At 36.9% G+C, this 19,874-nt stretch overlaps 2 protein-coding genes and 1 non-coding gene across 3 annotated transcripts; 2 read left to right on the forward strand and 1 right to left on the reverse strand.

Annotated features, from left to right (window-relative positions):
- Window positions 1–4,914: 4,914 nt before the first annotated feature.
- Window positions 4,915–13,790, forward strand: LOC130591846 (uncharacterized). The gene is made up of 3 exons (XM_057395785.1): window positions 4,915–4,990; window positions 12,832–13,221; window positions 13,279–13,790. The coding sequence occupies exons 1-3, from the start codon at window positions 4,915–4,917 to the stop codon at window positions 13,788–13,790; spliced, it is 978 nt and encodes a 325-aa protein (XP_057251768.1).
- Window positions 12,921–13,027, reverse strand: LOC125499158 (small nucleolar RNA R71). The gene has a single exon (XR_007275876.1). It is a non-coding gene; the product is annotated as a small nucleolar RNA R71 (small nucleolar RNA).
- Window positions 13,791–13,862: 72 nt separating the features above from the next.
- LOC125498600 (UBA domain-containing protein Mud1-like) lies at window positions 13,863–14,783 on the forward strand. Its single transcript, XM_048646833.1, has one exon. The coding sequence runs from the start codon at window positions 13,863–13,865 to the stop codon at window positions 14,781–14,783; it is 921 nt and encodes a 306-aa protein (XP_048502790.1).
- Window positions 14,784–19,874: the final 5,091 nt, after the last annotated feature.

Raw genomic sequence — 19,874 nt, forward strand, 5'->3', positions numbered from 1 at the left:
ATTGTAGTGATTAAAAACCATTAAAAACCTTAAAATATTAACTTTCTGAATTTCCAGCATCTATAAAATTTTCTAAACCTTCTGAAAATATTTTAAATGAATATAAAAATCGTATTCCAATCAAAATTCATATTCATACTTTAAATATACGATTTCTAGTGATTTAAAACCCTAAAAATCACATCTTTCATGATTAAAACTAAAAATAATAAATCTGAAATTTTTCTTTTATACATATGATCCGAAAAATAATATTTCATAATAAAAATAATAACTCAAATCGTAATCATGCAAATAATAATAAAATAATAATAAAAATTAGAACTTTAATGGAATCTTAAAGGAGAAGTAAAGAAAACAACCAAAGTAAAAGGAGGAAAGGGGCGCCGCGGCTGTGACAGCAGCAAGGACGCGGCGGAACAGTTTTTCGGCTTCAAGAAAAGTTTGTGACGTTTCTTGTTCAACAAGAAACGTTACTTAGCGAAGAAGAAACGATTTTTGAGAGAAAAATGAATCACGCTCAAGAGGAAGAGGAGAGAGAAAATGTCGAGTGAGAGAGAAGTCGAAGTCACGTGCAAGGGAGGAGAGAGAAAATAAAGTGTAGGGCAAAATATTTGGGTTTTAGGATATTTAAATAGGCTAATCCTATTGGGCTTAGGAAAAGGAATTTCAATAATTAAAACTTTGATGACTAACAAGATGGGCTTTTAGGACTTTAGTCATCAAATTATCCTTTCCCTTTTTATTTCTTTTGGGCTTTCGATTCCATTAAGTTTTTTTTAAATATGCTTTTAATAATTAAACTCTTATTTAAAACAGCTTAATTAAAATATTACAAACTTTATTAAGCTAAGAAAAATATTTTTAGTTGACTTTAAAAATAGTCAACCCTTTTTAAAAGTCAAATCATTTTCCAAACCCATTTGGATTTAAATATAATTCATAAATAACTTTAATATATTTATGAAAATCCTTTAAAAATGTGGGGGATTACAGTCTACCCCCTTAAAAGAAGTTTCGTCCCGAAACTTAACACAAAACCCTCGTACTTTCAAAAGTTTGAACTAACATTTCGAAAACTTTTGGGAAAAGGTAGTGCCTCTCGTGCACTTTCCCATTTTTAAAACACTTGTGTTACTTACGAACACTTTTCTTATGCGGAGACTCTACTTCTTTTGCACTAACATGTGCAAATTGCCCAACATAGGCATACATATACATGAAAATGTCATAAAAATAGACAAAAAGCGCGAAATTTATCGCATTCTACCCCCTTAAAGAAAACGAGTTACGCCCTCGTAACTCACCTCAAGGAATAGGTCTGGATACTTTTTCTTCATATCCTCTTCGGCTTCCCACGTTGCCTCTTCTGACTCGTGGTTAGACCAAAGAACTTTGACAATATGAACATCCTTGTTACGCGTACTACGCACTTTCCTGTCGAGAATCTTGACAGGTCTTTCCTCATAAGTGAGGCTACTATCTATCTGACTCGTTCAGGCTCTAACACATGGCGCTCATCAGGGATATAGCGCTTCAATTGGGATATATGAAAACATCATGCATCTTTTCAAACTCCATTGGCAATGCCAATCTATAAGCTACTTTCCCAATGCGCTCCAAAATCTCATATGGGCCTACATATTTAGCACTCAGCTTGCCCTTTTTCCCAAATCTCATAACGCCTTTGGTGGGTGATACTTTCAGGAATACTTTATCACCTACAGCGAACTCATCTTCGCGCCGTTTTAAGTCTGCATAACTCTTCTGCCTATCTTGCGCAGCTTGAATTCAGCCTGAATCAATCTAACGTTCTTGACGGTCTCCTCAATGAATTCTGTCCCCAAAACTACATTCTCACTATAGTCATTCCAGCAAATGGGACTTCTACACTTCCGTCCATATAACGCCTCAAAAGGTGCCATCTTGATACTCGCATGGTAACTATTATTGTAAGAGAACTCAATAAATCTAATTGGTCCTCCCAACTTCCTTGAAAATCTATAGCACAAGCTCGCAACATATCTCCATAGTTTGGTTAGTCCTCTCAGTCTGACCATCGGTCGCAGGGTGAAAGGCGGTACTCATCTTTAATGTTGTCCCAAGGTTTGACTTGACCTTCTTCCAAAACTTGATAGAAATCTAGAGTCACGGTCTGAAATAATGTCCTTTGGACTCCGTGCAATCTCACTACATGCTTGATATAGGTTGTAGCGAGTTGCTTCTTCTTCCATGTCTCCTTAATAGGTATGAAAAAGCGGACTTGGTCAGTCTATCCACTATAACCCAAATGGTATCATTTCCACTCCTCGACTTGGGTAAGGCAGTCACAAAGTCCATAGAAATCGAATCCCACTTCCATCCAGGAACCTCTAGTGGTTGGACTGTCCCCATGGGCCTCTTATGGTCTATCTTCACTTTCTGACAGGTTAGACACTTAGACACATACTCGGCTACCTCTGTTTCATGTTCGGCCACCAATATATCACCTTAAGATCCTTATACACTTGTCACCCCCAGGGTGCACAGAATACGGAGTATTATGCCCTCATCCATAAGACGTCTTTTAGGTCGTCACACTTCTGTGGTACACACCACCTCCCTTAAACCTTAGACTCCCATCTCATGAATCTTGAAGTCTACTCCTTACCTTGCTTCATTTTCTCTTTTATCTTATCTAGATGCTCATCCCCAACTTGACCCTCAATGATCTCATCGAAAATGACACTCCCAAAGAAAGATTACTGAGTCTAGCCTCACTTTCCCCAGGATTTAAAATTTCTAGGTTCAACCTTTGCATATCTCTACACAACTCCTCAGGGACTATCAAAGACTCAAGCTATGACTCGATTTCCTACTCAAGGCGTCAGCCCACATTGCTTTCCCTTCATGATACTGGATGTCTAGATCGTAATCCTTAATCAACTCTAGCCATCTCCTTTGTCTCATATTCAAGTCTTTTTGGGTAAATATGTATTTCAAGCTCTTATGGTCTGTGAATATCTTGCAGTTGCCCCATAAAGATAATGTCTCCAAATCTTCAATGCAAATACTATGGCAGCTAACTCTAGATCATGGGTAGGGTAATTAGCCTCATAAGGTTTCAGTTGACGCGATGCATAAGCTATTACCTTCCATTCTGTTGCAACACACAACCCAAACCATTCTTCGAAGCATCACTATAGACCTCAAATCCCTCATTCCCATCAGGTAGGGTTAAGACAGGTGCAGTGGTTAAACGATCTTTCAAGATCTGGAAGGCTTCCTCACACTTCTCATTCCACTCAAACTTGGCTCCTTTTTCATTAAATTCGTCATAGGTCTCGCTATCTTCGAGAAATCCCTCACAAATCTCCTATAATAGCCAGCTAAACCCAAGAAACTTCTAATGTCAGTCACACTCTTTGGAGTTGGCCACTCACTCACAGCTTGAATCTTAGCAGGATCTACAGATACTCCTTCCTTAGACACAAAATGACCCAAGAATGCTACTTTCTCCAAACGAAACTCACACTTAGAGAACTTGGCATATAATTGGTTCTTCCTCAAGGTTTCAAGATAATCCTCAAATGTTCATCGTGTTCGGTTTCATTCCTCGAATAAATCAAAATGTCATCGATGAAAACCACTACGAACTTATCTAAAAACTCATGAAAGATTCTATTCATCAAATCCATAAATATAGCAGGAGCATTGGTTAACCCAAATGGCATTACAGTGAACTCGTAGTGACCATAACGCGTTCTAAAGGCAGTCTTAGGTACATCCTTATCAGCTACCCTCAATTGATGATATCCTGAACGTAAGTCAATCTTCGAGAACACACTCGCTCCATTAGTTGATCGAATAGGTCATCTATTCTAGGCAAAGGGTACTTGTTTTGATGGTAACATTATTCAACTCCCTATAGTCTATACATAATCTCATACTCCCATCCTTTTTCTTCACGAACAAAACAGGAGCTCCCCAAGGCGATGCACTAGGTCTGATATAACCCTTATCCAAAAGTTCTTGCAATTGTGTCTTTAACTCACTCATCTCAGGAGGTGCCATTCTATAAGGTGCCTTAGATATAGGTGCAGTTCCAGGAACTAAGTCTATGGTAAACTCACAGCTCTTGCAGGCGGCATCCTGAAATTTCATCGGAAATACGTCCATAAACTCATTCACTATTGGAACATCCTCAAGTTTTAACTCAGCTTCTTTACTCACATCTTGCACACTACAGAAAAACAGCTCACACCCCTTTCTCATCAACTTCTGCACTTGTAGAGCAGAGATCACTCCAAAGTTTTTAGGTTTCCCAAATCGTCTATATGAGGTAAATTTTCCCGAAGGGTTTCTCAACACTACTTTCTGGACTTCACAATCGATCCTGGCCTTGTAATGACTCAACCAGTTCATCCCAAGAATCACATCTAAATCTCCTAAGTTAAACTCGATCAAATCGGATGGAAAGACACTCCCTCCTATCTTCAAAGGTAAGTTCTTAAATAACTTAGTACACTTAACGACTTCCCCAGTAGGAATACTAACAGACAAGTCAATTGACTCATACTCCACCAATCCCAGACTCTTTAAAACAGAAGGCGAAATAAAAGAATAAGTAGCCCCCGAATCGAATAACGTTTTAACGAAAACTGAGTTGATAGAGAAATTACCAGTTACCACATCCGCAGATCTCTCTGCCTCGTTATGACTCATCACGAACACTTTTCCTGCAGGTTTGTTCTGGGTAGATTATCATTAGCAGCAGGCCTACTATGGTTCCCTTGGTTATTTGACCTCCAGGCTTAGGACCCTGGTTCCCTATTTGATTAGACCCTGGTCTAGCCTGATTACCGTTTCCCTGAATTCTCAAACCTTTTGTGTTGCGTAGCACTCATACTCTCTGTGACCCTTCTTCTGGCAGTAATGACAGGTCACTGGCTTCCTTCAGTCTTCCCAGGATGGTTTTTTGTCACAGAACTTACAATTGTGAACCTCTCAGGTCTACCCTGACTACGATTATCCTGGTTGTTCTTCCTTGAAAGTTCCCATTCCCATTCCGGTTTTTCTTAAAGTTACCTTGGTTTCTCCAGTACTAACCTCCTTTCTCTTCTCACCAACTATTCCAGCCTTCTTATCTCTTCTCGATTGCAACCCATAAATATGAGAAGCTCTCCCATACACTACATCTAAGGATGTAAAGGTCTCACCCCCTAATCCCAGCTGGATCTCATCAGTCAACCCCTGTTCGAACCTCTGAGCCTTAAGCTCCTCAGTAGCTACAACCTCAGGTGCAAACCTAGACAAGGCTATGAACTTACTATAGTATTCAGAAATGGTCATACTACCCATTCTAAGGTTGATGAACTCTTGGGCTTTCTGCTTCCTCATGAAGGCAGGGTAAAACTTTCCTCTCAGCACAATCACAAAGGCTTCCCAATTGAATCCCTCAGCAGCACTCAATCTAGCCCCATTTTCTCTCCACCACAAGTCAGCCTCATCTTTAGGTATAAAACAGCTTGTCCTACTCTCATGTCAGCAGGGCAATTCACTACCTCAAACAACTTTTCAAATTCCCTAATCCAGTTTTCTAGGAAAGTAGGGTCAGCTTGTCCCTTAAAGTAAGGTGGTTTCACTTTGGACAGTCTTTCAAACATTTCTCCAGCAGTCTCTGGACGTTCAACCTTGTCCTGGTTCAGTTTCTCCGCCAAGAGGCGAATAGCGTCAGCTAGTTCAGTGTTGTTAGCCATTCTACTTCGGGACCTGAAAGTAATATAACTCTCTCAGGCTCCAGAAAACTAGTATAGACATCTAAGCAAGACAATACTTGATTTGATCACTAAAGATCGCATCACATACAATTTCACTAAGTTTCAACATGGAATGTTCACTAATATTCATACAGTTGTTCACGTAAGTAAATTCATAGTCACATGAATTTAGGCAAGAAAATTGTAATCACATGATGAAAATAAATAAATAAAAAAAAAAATATTCCCATTACGTGTCCAAAAATAAATTTTACTCCTTGAATTAAACAAACTAAATTTATTCTTCCATAGAAGGGAAAAGAAAAATGTGAACTAAAATAACACACTAGTATATATTATATTTCCTAAAATGCTAATCCTATAAAACACCTTTGTCTTGTTGGCACATACCCAACATTATTCTTTTAACTAAAACCTTATGTACCTCTATATATATATATAAAAAAAATATCTATAAGTTTATAATCTATGGCACTACACTGCCATCCTTATCCTTATCTTCCTTATATTGTTGAGGTACAAAGTCTTCATCACTAACTTCGTCCTCTTCGTCAGTCTCATAGTAGTCAACGAATTTTCTCTTGATCTTAGACTGCCTAGTAGGTATGGTGTCCAAGTCTTCCTCAGGTTCAGATTCCACCCTCATACATGCATCATATATGTCTTCCCTGGTAGTTCCTCTAGCATGATCCATTTCTATGATGACTTCATCATCCCTAGCATATGTCTTCTCAAGATGCGACGCATTATCCAATGCAGTTCTTCATATTCCCTATGGTCAATGGGTGGATGATGGTCGTCGTCTTCATCGTCAGTCAGGACGATAGGGTTAAAGTAGTTTCCTAAATTTGCAGCCATAATAGTAGAGCTACATCACAATAACCCAAAAGGTTTAGCACTCTTCCTTAACGTATTCCCACCAAGAATCAAAGGATAAGAAAACAAAGGCATGTAAAATATAACACCTTAATAGGCAAGAAGGATATAACAATTAGCAGGAAAGAAAACATTCATGCATCGTTGGTAGGGAAGAAAATAATAATACACTTATTTGCAGGGAAGAAAATTTATAATGATGCTGAACTAAATTTTCAATGCAGGCATATAATATTTTATCCTATATGCCCTTCCTATACTACCCATTCCACAATGCATACTGTAAACCTTAAAGGCATGAAATAATGCAGACACTTTTTATAAATACGTTACTTTTGTGCCTAAAAAAAATAAAAAAAAATATAACTTCGTCTAAGACATTCGAAAAAAAAAATTTACTCGACAATTTTTTTTTTTTTTTTTTATTCGGCTCATAGAAAATTTCCGAAAAAACGAAAACGAAAACGAAAAAAATTTCGAACCCCTCAAATTTCGGAAAACGAGATTTTCGAACTCTTCATTCCGACACTTTTCGGGTTTAAAAAAAAATTTTGATCCTCAAAATATTTGTGTCTCATTTTTCGAAATGAAACGTAGGAGCAATACTAAGGTTTCCTTCAAATAACCAATAAGCTAGGTAACTTAAGAAGCTAAAGTCACTTAATAAGCTAGTTAGTTAGGCGCCTATAAGTCTTAAACTAACCTAAAGCTCCGATACCACTTTGTAACACCCCGATAATTTCTCTTTCTAGAAAATACTTTTATAACAAATCTAGAGAATTACCCAGGCATTATCGCCCGTGTGAAACGTTTCGGCTTACTCAGAATTTTGCAGCGGAAAACTTACTAAAACAAAACAACTTTATTAAACTTATGAAATAAGAGTCAAACAATGTTTGAACTGAAACACACCAACTTAAAGCTAAAGTCTGAAAATATAAATTCCTAGAAACAACTTAAATACTATTAATGTCACAAAAGCCTCTCCATTCCAGATTCCCCAATGGTATGCATCTTCGAACCTGTAATGTCAATGCTTTCTTGACTCTGCTCCCCGAAGGATCACCACAGGATCAATAGGCAAAGCCATGATCACAAACACAGACAAGCACGTAATCAGCAAAGCTGAGTACTACATATCAGACACAATAATCCTAAACATGATACTACAACACAACTTGTAGAATAAAATAATAATAACATAACAACTGCAGATGACTCTTACTGAACTAGACTCTAACTTTTATTTCTTCTTTAAATGGAATAGTTATGGGACGAGTTGTCTATACTGAAATAGGAAATACGGTCATGACTCCGTAAACCAGAATGACCTGCGATATCGAGGAACCTTTGAACTAAAGAGGAATGGTGATCAATCCAACCTCGAAGATACATATCACGGCGGACTATGTACCCCAACCCTTAGTGTCCAACTCTAGACGTGCACCAGTCTAAAGTCTATAACTTATTCTCGTTTCACTTTACGTTAATATATTATTACTTGTGTTGACACCACAACAACCAAATAACACATAATTCAATAATCACATAATCACAACAACATTCTTTTTATCTTTGAATTAACAAGTGATCCAACTTATCAACAAGATCCTTTTTTTTCTTTTATCCTTTGTTGAACCTAGCCAACATAAATCCGTACCTTTATATAGGTATAATCCATACTTACCAAATAAGATCCACGGTTCTTATAAGATAAATTGATAATCTCCAAGAAATCTATGTAACCATGATTCAACTTACTTAAATTAATCCACTTACGAATTAATACCAAAACTGAAATTATTGTTTGCATCAAACTTCCATACACACAAGTCATACTTAAACATTTTCTCAGTTTACATGTAGCATACAAGCAAATAACATGTAAAGCCATCTCAGTAAACCATATATATGAACAACGAGGTCCTATACATGATACTACAAATTAAAAACATCCCTAGAGCATGTTTCTAACCATTTAGCACGTAGACTATGTACGTACCTTGTATAAACACAACGGTAGGCCACCTTTAAGCACTAAAAGTCCCCTACAGTGAATTCTCCGCCTAAAACAACCAAATAATCAAGTAAATACTTGAACTAAAAAAAATACAGCAACTTTAAAACGTCCCAAACCCTTTTAAACTTCTTTAAAAATCGTTTTTATAATTCAAACTCTCATTATTTTTAATCCCTAGTATAGATCAACTATTGTAGTGATTAAAAACCATTAAAAACCTTAAAATATTAACTTTCTGAATTTCCAGCATCTATAAAATTTTCTAAACCTTCTGAAAATATTTTAAATGAATATAAAAATCGTATTCCAATCAAAATTCATATTCATACTTTAAATATACGATTTCTAGTGATTTAAAACCCTAAAAATCACATCTTTCATGATTAAAACTAAAAATAATAAATCTGAAATTTTTTCTTTATACATATGATCCGAAAAAACATATTTCATAATAAAATAATAACTCAAATCGTAACATGCAAATAATAATAAAATAATAATAAAAATTAGAACTTTAATGGAATCTTAAAGGAGAAGTAAAGAAAACAACCAAAGTAAGAGGAGGAAAGGGGCGCCGCGGCTGTGACAGCAGCAAGGACCGGCGGAAATCACGTTTTTCGGCTTCAAGAAAAGGTTTGTGACGTTTCTTGTTCAACAAGAAACGTTACTTAGCGAAGAAGAAACGATTTTTGAGAGAAAAATGGAACTCACGCTCAAGAGGAAGAGGAGAGAGAAAATGTCGAGTGAGAGAGAAGGCTCGAAGGTCACGTGCAAGGGAGGAGAGAGAAAATAAAGTGTAGGGCAAAATATTTGGGTTTTAGGATATTTAAATAGGCTAATCCTATTGGGCTTAGGAAAAGGAATTCAATAATTAAAACTTTTGATGACTAACAAGATGGGCTTGTTAGGACTTTAGTCATCAAATTATCCTTTCCCTTTTTATTTCTTTTGGGCTTTCGATTCCATTAAGTTTTCTTTTCAAATATGCTTTTAATAATTGAACTCTTCTTTAAAACACGCTTAATCAAAATATTACAAACTTTATTAAGCTAAGAAAATATTTTTAGTTGACTTTTAAAATAGTCAACACCTTTTTAAAAGTCAAATCATTTTCCAAACCCATTTGGATTTAAATATAATTGCATAAATAACTTAATATATTTATGAAAATCCTTTAAAAATGTGGGGGATTACAATTAATCTCTTCAAAAAATCATCTATTTTAGTTAATTATCTTGACTAAATGAATTCTGTTGATATCTTTCTTGATCAAAAGATTTCCTAAATGAAATATCAGCTAAAAGATTGTCAATATGAGTTTAATATCTAGTGAGAATGTATGCTGCAATCTTGCCTGTTCTTTCCTTGATGAGAAACGAAGTTTGGTCTCCATAGTAGGGGTACTAGGAATCTAGGATTGTACAATGGAAACAAGGGGAGGAAGGAACATTGGCTGGGATTGAATTTATTATAGTAGTTGAATATCTGTACTTAGAGTTTAAACATCAGATCCCCTTGGTCTAAATTTCAGGCTTGTAGTTGGTAAGATCTTTTAGGTTTCAGTCAATTATATTTTGTAAGATGTTCCATGTTAAATTGATTTGTTTATGTTTTTTGGAAGGTTCAAAAATCCATTATAACTACGATGCCAACCACGATAACAAACAAAAGGAAATATTAATAAAATCTAAAATAGTATAAAAATTGTGGGTAGTCACTAAGTAGCTATCACTTTTTACCCCTAAGAATACATTTATGGATAGTTTACTTGCATTTTAATGATTATTTACCTTAAAATCGCTAACGTAGATCAACGATGTAGATTAAAGCATTGTAATGGTTATTGCTGAATACCAACCACTTAATATATATACAAGGATTCTAAGGATTTGATCATGAGATTTATTGCATTTAAGGTCTCAAGTCTTAACCTGAACCATCTTTCTAGTGGGAGGTTTGCTTGGCTGGTTATTGAGCACACTGTTCAACTATTCAATTGATATACGTAGTATATGATCATAGGATAAATTACAGAGTTAGAAAGATAACGAGACTTCTTTTGATCCAATCTTTGTTCATGATCCACTATTAAATCGTTCTTGTCATGGCAATGTGATCAGTTGGCTGCTTTCTCTAATTGACATGTTACCGTTATGTGATGCAGAAATGTTCATTGCAATGCAGAAATGTGAGCACCTGTCGTTCAATTGAAAGAGAAGGAACAAAATAAAAGGGAGTGTACCACAACTGAAAATGTCAGCCAAGACAAAGATGAGAATAGGTGGCTGGCCTGGTGGTGCAGTACCTCGGCATTGGCAGTGGCTTGGACTAGTATTAGATTAAAGTTGTTGTATTAGATTTTAGTTACAATGTAATTATACTATTATAGTATTAATTTTGGTATTAAATTGTAATTATATATATTTAATTTAAATAAAATTCTCATTTGTTTAATTCTCAAATTTTGTTATTCTGACATTGTTCATTTTGAAATAATAATTGAAAGTTAATAAAATGAATTAAATAAAAATAATAAAGTAAAACTTTGGGCAAGTGAAAGCTGATAATGATGGGTCTATTTGAGCATTTGGTTTAAACATTTAGCGTCCGATTTTCATCATTAGCGTCCGCCTGGAAGATTGGACGCTAATTAGCGTCCGATACTTAGCATCCGCTTATAAGCGGTCGCTGATTACTAGTGTCGGACGCTAATTAGCGTCCAACCTTCCAGGCGGATGCTAATGATGAAAAATCGGACGCTAAATGTTTAGACCAAATGCTCAAATAGACCCATCATTATCAGCTTTCACTTGCCCAAAGTTTTACTTTATTATTTTTATTTAATTCATTTTATTAACTTTCAATTATTATTTCAAAATGAACAATGTCAGAATAACAAAATTTGAGAATTAAACAAATGAGAATTTTATTTAAATTAAATATATTAATTACAATCTAATACCAAAATTTAGTACTATAATAGTATAATTACATTGTAACTAAAATCTAATACAACAACTTTAATCTAATACTAGTCCAAGCCACTGCCAATGCCGAGGTACTGCACCATCAGGCCAGCCACCTATTCTCATCTTTGTCTTGGCTGACATTTTCAGCTGTGGTACACTCCCTTTTATTTTGTTCCTTCTCTTTCAATTGAACGACAGGTGCTCACATTTCTGCATTGCAATGAACATTTCTGCATCACATAACGGTAACATGTGAATTAGAGAAAGCAGCCAACTGATCACATTGCCATGACAAGAACGATTTAATAGTGGATCATGAACAAAGATTGGATCAAAAGAAGTCTCGTTATCTTTCTAACTCTGTAATTTATCCTATGATCATATACTACGTATATCAATTGAATAGTTGAACAGTGTGCTCAATAACCAGCCAAGCAAACCTCAGCCCACTAGAAAGATGGTTCAAGTTATCTTTCTAAATGTTTAGCGTCCGTTTAGCGGATGCTAATTGGACAATTAGCGACCAGGGGTTTTGCATCAGCCTTTTAGCGTCCGTCATCGGACGCTAATCTCATTAGCGTCCAATCCCGTGTTTTTAGCGTCCGATTTTGGCGGACGGAAAAAGGTGACATTCTTGTTGTGGAGGATTAGTTAGGAAATTACTTTTGTTAGGTGCGCGACACGCCTATCAAATTTCGGCGCCGTTGCCGGGGACTAACGGTATTAGATTAGTTTATCTTTAATTTATTTAACTAAACTGTTTTTTTTTTTCGATCATTGTTACTCTATTTGCTGTTTGATCTCTTTTCTTTCAGTCTTATTGTTGCATGCGCACTCGTAGCAAGGGTTCACAAGATCTAATTACTCTTGATCGCGAGATCGAAGCTACAACAAGGAGATTAGGAGGTCAAAGAAGAAAACAACAACAAGAATCAACAATGGGAGACGAAGCACCACCAAAGTCTTTAAGGGAATATGCTATGCCCGATGAGACCACCACCACCATTACCTGACCAACAACAACTGCTACACATTTCGAGCTCAAGCCACAGTTCATCCAGTTCATCTCACAGGACTCATATGCGGGAACACCTAAAGTGAGCCACACTGATCATTTGGCTAACTTCCTAGAAAAGTGCAATACTTTGAAATTAACAAATGTTTCTGATTATTTGATTCGCTATTGTGCTTTTTCTTTTTCTCTTAGGGACGAAGCTAAAGAATGGTTTAAAGAAGACATGGTCGGAACTGAAAAAGGTCTTTCTTTACAAGTTTTTCCCTCCTATGAGAACTTCCAAGTTTAGAAATGAGATATCTGGTTTTCAACAGCATGAATTGGAGTCTCCATATGAAGCATGGCAGAGATACAAGGCTTTGCAAAGGCAGTGTCCACACCATGGCATTCCTGAGTGGCTATTGATTCAGACATTTTACAATGGTCTGAAGCACGAAGTTCGAATTTCTATTATTGATGCCGCATCTGGCGGTACTTTCATGGCCAAAACTCCCAAAGCTGCAAAGACATTGTTGGATGATATGGCTGCCAACAACTACTTGAATGACTGGAGTGTGTCTCGTGGAGCCCCTAAAAAGGGAGGTAAGTATGAGGTTGATGCTATTGCTACTTTAACTAACACTGTGCAAGTTTTGGCAGCTAAAGTTGATCAGTTGAGTAGCGGACCAGTAGCACCTGTTTGTGAAATTTGTGAAGTGCAAGGTCACTCATTTAATGAGTGTCAATACAATACCATGGGAGCGGTGACTGAGCAAGCTAATGCCCTCCTAAGCACAAACACAAGACCACAAAACAACCCAAACTCAAACACATATAACCCAGTTTGGAAGAATCATCCAAACTTCTCTTACAAAAATAACCAACCTCAACCTCCACCCACAAACTACTCCCAACTACCTGGTTTCCAACAAAGGCCACCATTCAACTCCTCCTCCTCATCCTCAACATCCAACCTTGAAACCATCATAGAGAATTTAGCTTCTTCTCAAGCAAAGCAAATTGAATATCATGCGAAGCAGAATGACTTCTTCAGCAACTCCCTTCAACAAATTCATGCTCATAATATAATGATGGAAAATCAGATGACCCAACTTGTTCAACAAATCAGTCACCTTTCAAAACCTTCAGGCCAACTTCCAGGACAAACCTAACCAAATCTGAAGGGGTATATCCATGCTATCTCATTGAGAAGTGGTAGAGAATTGCAAGATCCATATAGGAAGATGAATAACCAAAGGAAGAGTGCAAAAGAGTCCAAAAAGCCGAGTGAAGAAGATCAAGGCGAAAAAGTGTTGGAAGAGGAAGCTAAGGAGACTGAGAAAAAGGAACCTATTGTCATACCTATTGCACCATACAAGCCACCTGTTCCATTCCCTCAAAGATTGGCACAAGCAAAGCTAGAGAAGAAGTATGGGAAGTTCCTTGATATTTTGAAGAAGTTGCACATTAACATCCCTTTCTTGGATGCTATCTCAGAGATGCCTTCTTATGCCAAGTTTTTGAAAGACATGCTTTCCAACAAGAGAAAAATTGAAGAGAATGTCACTGTTTCACTAACAGCTGAGTGTAGTGCTATTTTGCAGAACAAGCTTCCAAAGAAGCTAGGAGATCCAGGCAGTTATTCTATTCTTGTTAAGCTTGGTGATATTGAGATCAAGAATGTCTTATGTGATTTTGGGGCAAGTGTCAGTCTCATGCCCTTGTCAATCTGCAAGAAACTCAATATGGGTGAACTGAAACCCACACGCATCTCCTTACAACTAGCAGATAGAACAGTCAAGTTCCCCCTTGGCATCCTTGAAGATGTTCCTCTTAGAGTAGGAAAATTTTTCATTCCATGTGATTTTGTTGTTATGGAAATGGAAGAAGATGCAAACATTCCCATTATTCTTGGGAGACCCTTTTTGGCCACTGCTGAAGCCATAATTGATATGAAAAAGGGAAAAATCACCTTTGAAATAGGTGATGAGAAGATGGAGTACACACTCACAAACTCCAAGGCTTCTCCATCTATAGGAGAAATGGTTGATATAGTGGATGTTCTCAATGAGGATACCCCGATTATATCTAGCACTCCTTCTTTTATGTCGATTGAGAGATCATTTGCAAAAAGCCAACATTCAGTTGCTGAGATTAAGGCATAGCAGTGCATTATTAAGAAGAGCTTGTCATCCATATTCACAATCTTGGAAAACCTCAATACTTGGATGCAGTCATCACGGTTTTCGATCCCTTCGCTCTCCCCTCCTCAGTGAGGATTTGTGAGTACCCTGCCCCTTTCTTTGTGTTTACTCTTTACCTTTGTCACATTGCAGACATTGTGACATGCTAGCTTGGGGGAGGGATTTACACATCATCTTTACATATTCATCATTTAGGCATGTTTACTTTCCGTTTTCGCATATAGTTTCATTATTAAGTTGCATTTTAGGTTGCATTTAGGATCAATATATGCTGATAGTACACACTAAGCTTGGTTCTACGCTCGTCTCTATGTGAAGTCTAAGCATGATTTGAATAACTCTGAACTATTGTTGATCTCTCCTTGCTCGTTGTGACTTGAATGGTTTGTGGTAAGACGGTTTGATCCTCCCAAGGGAGACTTGACCATACTTGTTAGCCAAAAATCTACTTAGTGAGGTTATTTGAGCCTAATGGACTAACGTTTTTTTTAGTCTTTCTTTTCATATGTGATGCTCTTCCTTGATTATTATCCTCTAGAACTTGCATTGATACTCCTTGAGACCGCATTGACTTGTTTGTGCATTGAATATGATTGAGGCATCTGTTATTTCTGAGCTACATAACCCAATGCCACCTACATTGATTACTCTCTTTTTGTTACCCCTCCGAGCCTAGCCTGTTTTTCTTGATTAACTACATCTTTAACCCTTTACCTTGTCCTATCTAGGGGATTGTGAAGCTATGTTGATGAAGTTAAACGTGACATTAGAGATATTTTGTGGTGTTTGATTGTATTGAGTTCACCTCCTCATAGTTGCTTTCTTTGAAAAACCTATCGATTTCCTCTTTGTTAAATCCTTTATTGAAAAAAAAGAGAAAACAAAAGGAAAAAAAAGATTGTGATTTATGTCTTTAGCGCGTAATAAAAGGAAAGTGGAGTTTATAGTTGAGGAGTTATGAAGTAGCCAATGAGAAAGAGAAAATGAAGTGAAATTAAAATGTGTACGTGAGGTTTTATAATTGTTGTCAAGGGTGTTTGAAAAAAAAGGCTTCACTTTCCCCTTTGAGCACCACTTTTCTAGAACTTTCCACACCCATACCTTAAGCCTTCATTACAACCTATATAAAGCCCTCATGATTCTTTGCATATAATATAGTCCCGAAGCGGTGGAGAGTGAGAAGATGTGCAAGCTTGTGGTAGGATATAGTCAATGGAATGGAGCCTTGAGCGAGTATTTGACACTTTTATACACATGAGTGTTGTGTGCACGACTAGAGTGAGGGTTATCATGTATGGTCAAGGCAAGCATGGGGGAGCAAGGTGGTAATATTGGTTGTCAAGTCACAATTATGAGATCTAGGACTTTGATTGAATAGTTTTGTGTTCATTCCCCTCATGGTCTCATTTTCACATTGAAGATCGATTAGAAAACCATGTTGTGTGTGTGCTTGAAGAATTTTTATCTTACTTTTCCCTATGTTTCATGTTGGAATGCTTGAGGACAAGCATTTGTTTAGCTTGGGGGAGTTTGATAAGTCGGTTATTAGTTGCATATAGGTAGGTATTAAGTCTCATTTTCATGAAGATTTTAGTGCATATTAGTTCTAATTGCATGATTTGGGCATTCTTTTGAACCATTATGTTATTTCGAGATACTTTCGGATCTTTCATGTGATTTTCAGGTTATTGAGGCCGATTGTAACTAAGAGAAGCTAATATGGTTCGTAGATGGTGTAGATGGCGGTTTCCGGATGCGAGAAGATGAGTTTGGGTGCTTTTGGAGTTGAAGGAATGACGATGTCAAAGATTACTCTCTTTGCAGGACCAAGCAGAATTTCGCTTGCCCACGCACCAACGCGCACGCCCAAGCAGGATCTCGCTTGCCCACGCACCAAGGCGCACGCCCAAGCGAGATCTCGCTTGCCCTTGCATAATTATAACAAAATCGTCTAAAACCTTCTGTTTCGACTGCACGCCCATGCAACTTCTTGCTTGCCCGTGCACGGTCTTGTACGCCCGTGCAACGTTTCGCTCGACCGTGCACACTGTTGCCCGATTAATTTTGCGGTTTTTAATTATTTCTTTTTTTATTTATGAAAACAATATTAGGTTTTATTAAACATACTTTTCAGCACTTTTTTTTCATTATTAGAGAATAGACTATCACTTTTTAGAGAGCTTTTGAGAGAAAACTCCATTATTGAACATCGATTTCTACAAGTTTGATTTCTTCAAGTAAAGACTAAGTTTTCTTAACTTCTTCTTTTCCTTCATTATTATTATGTCTTTCAATTTGTTTAATATTTGCTATGTTATTTCAATTATGAGTGAGTAGTCTTATAATCTAGGATTAAGTTGAACCCTAGCGATGATTAATACATGAATTCCTCCATTAATCCCAAATTTATGTGATTAATTGTTCTTGCTCGATTGAATTGTTCTTATTTTCATTATCATACTAGGGATAGATGATTTTCAATTGATTCCTTATATCTTGTTTTCAATGGGAATTGAATCTAGATGGTTTTGTTGATTCAATCAAGAGTATGAATATCTCTATGGGAATAAGTAGATAGGATTACTACGAATTTAATTGTGATGCCATGTTTAATGTCTCTTTCTTGCATGATTCCATGGAAATAGGTTTGATTGCTTGTTTAGAGTAGCCATTGGTACTCGGGAGAGATCTTTGGTAGCTATAAAGTGCATTACTCCTCTTGAATCATTGATTATGTTTATTGGGATGGAAATTATTCATGTATTGGTCATGCTAGTGGGGATACTTAATTCTAGATGCCTTTATTGATTGATTATACCTTGTGTGTCTTTAGTAGTTGTCATAGTTTAGTGTTATTATTAGTTCAACACCCTTCATCATTGTATGTCACTTGTTTAGTTAAATTGTGTCAAGATACCTAGTGTTTGATACTGTTTGTCCCTGTGGATTCGACCCTGACTTACCCTGCTACATAGTTAGGAGGATTAGTTAGGATATTACTTTTGTTAGGTGCGCGACACACCTATCACCTATCAAGGAATTTTTCTAAACCTGGAGTCAATATTGTGTCAGCCATGTCATTAACAACCAATATTAGGAAGGGCGACCTCATCTATTTGTGCCATGTGAAAGATGTGAGTGTGAAGGATGGATATATCTCTCAAATACCTGTGGTATACAGTGAGTTCCAAGATGTTTTTCCAAAAGAAATTCAAGGGATGCCGCCTGTGAGTGAAATGGATTTTAAAATTAACCTAGTGCCTGTGACTGAAGTTATTTCTAAGGCACCATATAGGATGGCACCTACAAAGATGCAAGAGTTGAAAGTAAGGAATTGTTGGAGAAAGGGTACATTAGGCCAAGTGTTTCACCTTGGGGAGCACCAATGTTATTTGTTCGAAAGAAGGATGGAACCTTGAGGTTGTGTATTGATTAAAGAGAGTTAAATAATGTCATAATAAAGAATAAGTACCCATTGCCTAGGATTGAGGATTTATTTCATCAAGTTAAGGGGGCTGGAATTTTCTCTAAGATTGATTTGAGGTCTGGGTATCACCAATTGAGAATTACGGAGGAAGATATACCAAAGACATCGTTTCGTACGAGGTATGGGCATTATGAGTTCACAGTGATGCCATTTGGACTTACTAATGCACCTGAAGCATTTATGGACCTTATGAATAGGACGTTTCAGCCGTATTTAGATAGATTTGTGGTGGTGCTCATTGCTGATATATTGGTGTATTCAAAGGACAAAGAAGAGCATGAAGGTCATTTAAGGAAAGTTTTGGAGATACTCCAAGAGAAAAAGTTGTATGCTAAGTTATCAAAATGTGAGTTTATACTTGAGAAAGTTGCATTTTTGGGTCATGTGGTTTCGAAAGAAGGTGTTGTTGTAGATCCCTCAAAGATACAAGCAGGTGCAGAATAGGCGAGACCTAGTAATGTGACTGAGATTAAAAGTTTCATAGGACTTGCTGGCTACTATAGGAGGTTTGTACGAGATTTCTCAAAAGTAGCTCAACCTTTGACAAATTTGATGAAGAAAACAACTCGATTTCAGTGGAATGAGAAGTGTGAGAAAGCTTTCCAAGAATTGAAGCAAAGACTTGCTTCACCACCAGCGGACGTTACCATCTGGATTAGAAGGTTTTGAGGTGTATATTGACGCTTCTAAGAATGGGTTAGGATGTGTATTGATGCAACATAGTAAGGTGGTAGCATATGCTTCGAGACAACTTAAGCCTTATAAAAAAATTACCCTACTCATGATTTAGAGTTAGCTGCTGTAGTATTCACATTGAAGATTTGGAGGCATTATTTGTATGGTGTGTCATGTAAGAATTTCACTGATCATAAAAGTCTGAAGTATATAAACATGAGACAAAGGAGATGGCTTGAACTCATTAAGGCTTATGATTTAGAGATATTGTATCATGAGGGTAAAGCGAATAAAGTTGATGATGCGTTGAGTAGGAAGACTAGTCATACGATGAACATGATGGTATTATCTGAGAGATTGTGTGAATAATTCAGGAGAATGAGTCTAGAGGTCATGGACCAAGGGAAAGTGGAAGCTCAATTGAATACACTATGTGTGGAACCCACCTTATTCGATGAGATTCGAGGGAAGAAAGGTAGTGATGAGTGGATGGTGAGGACCAAGAAAATGAAGGAAGATGGAGTTGCCATCGAGTTTGACATGAATGAGAATGGTGTTGTGAAGTATAAGGGAAGATGGTGTATGCCTAAGGATGAGGAGTTAAAAAGAAAGATTTTACGCCATATTTTGTGCATTCTGGAGGAGATAAGCTCTATAAGGATTTGAAGCAGCGTTTGGTGGAAAAACATGAAACTTAAAGTGGTAGAGTCTGTTGCAAAGTGTTTGACGTGTCAGAAAGTGAAGATTCAGCATATGAGACCTGGTGGAATGATGCAACCTTTCGTATTGGAAATGAGAGTCTATTTCAATGGATTTTGTGATGAGATTACCACTTACTAAGTCAGCTAAGAATGCCATATGGGTTATAGTGGATCGTTTGACAAAGTCGG

This window comes from Beta vulgaris, chromosome 6 (assembly GCF_026745355.1).
Source record: "Beta vulgaris subsp. vulgaris cultivar EL10 chromosome 6, EL10.2, whole genome shotgun sequence".
NCBI classification, from domain to species: Eukaryota; Viridiplantae; Streptophyta; class Magnoliopsida; order Caryophyllales; family Amaranthaceae; genus Beta; species Beta vulgaris.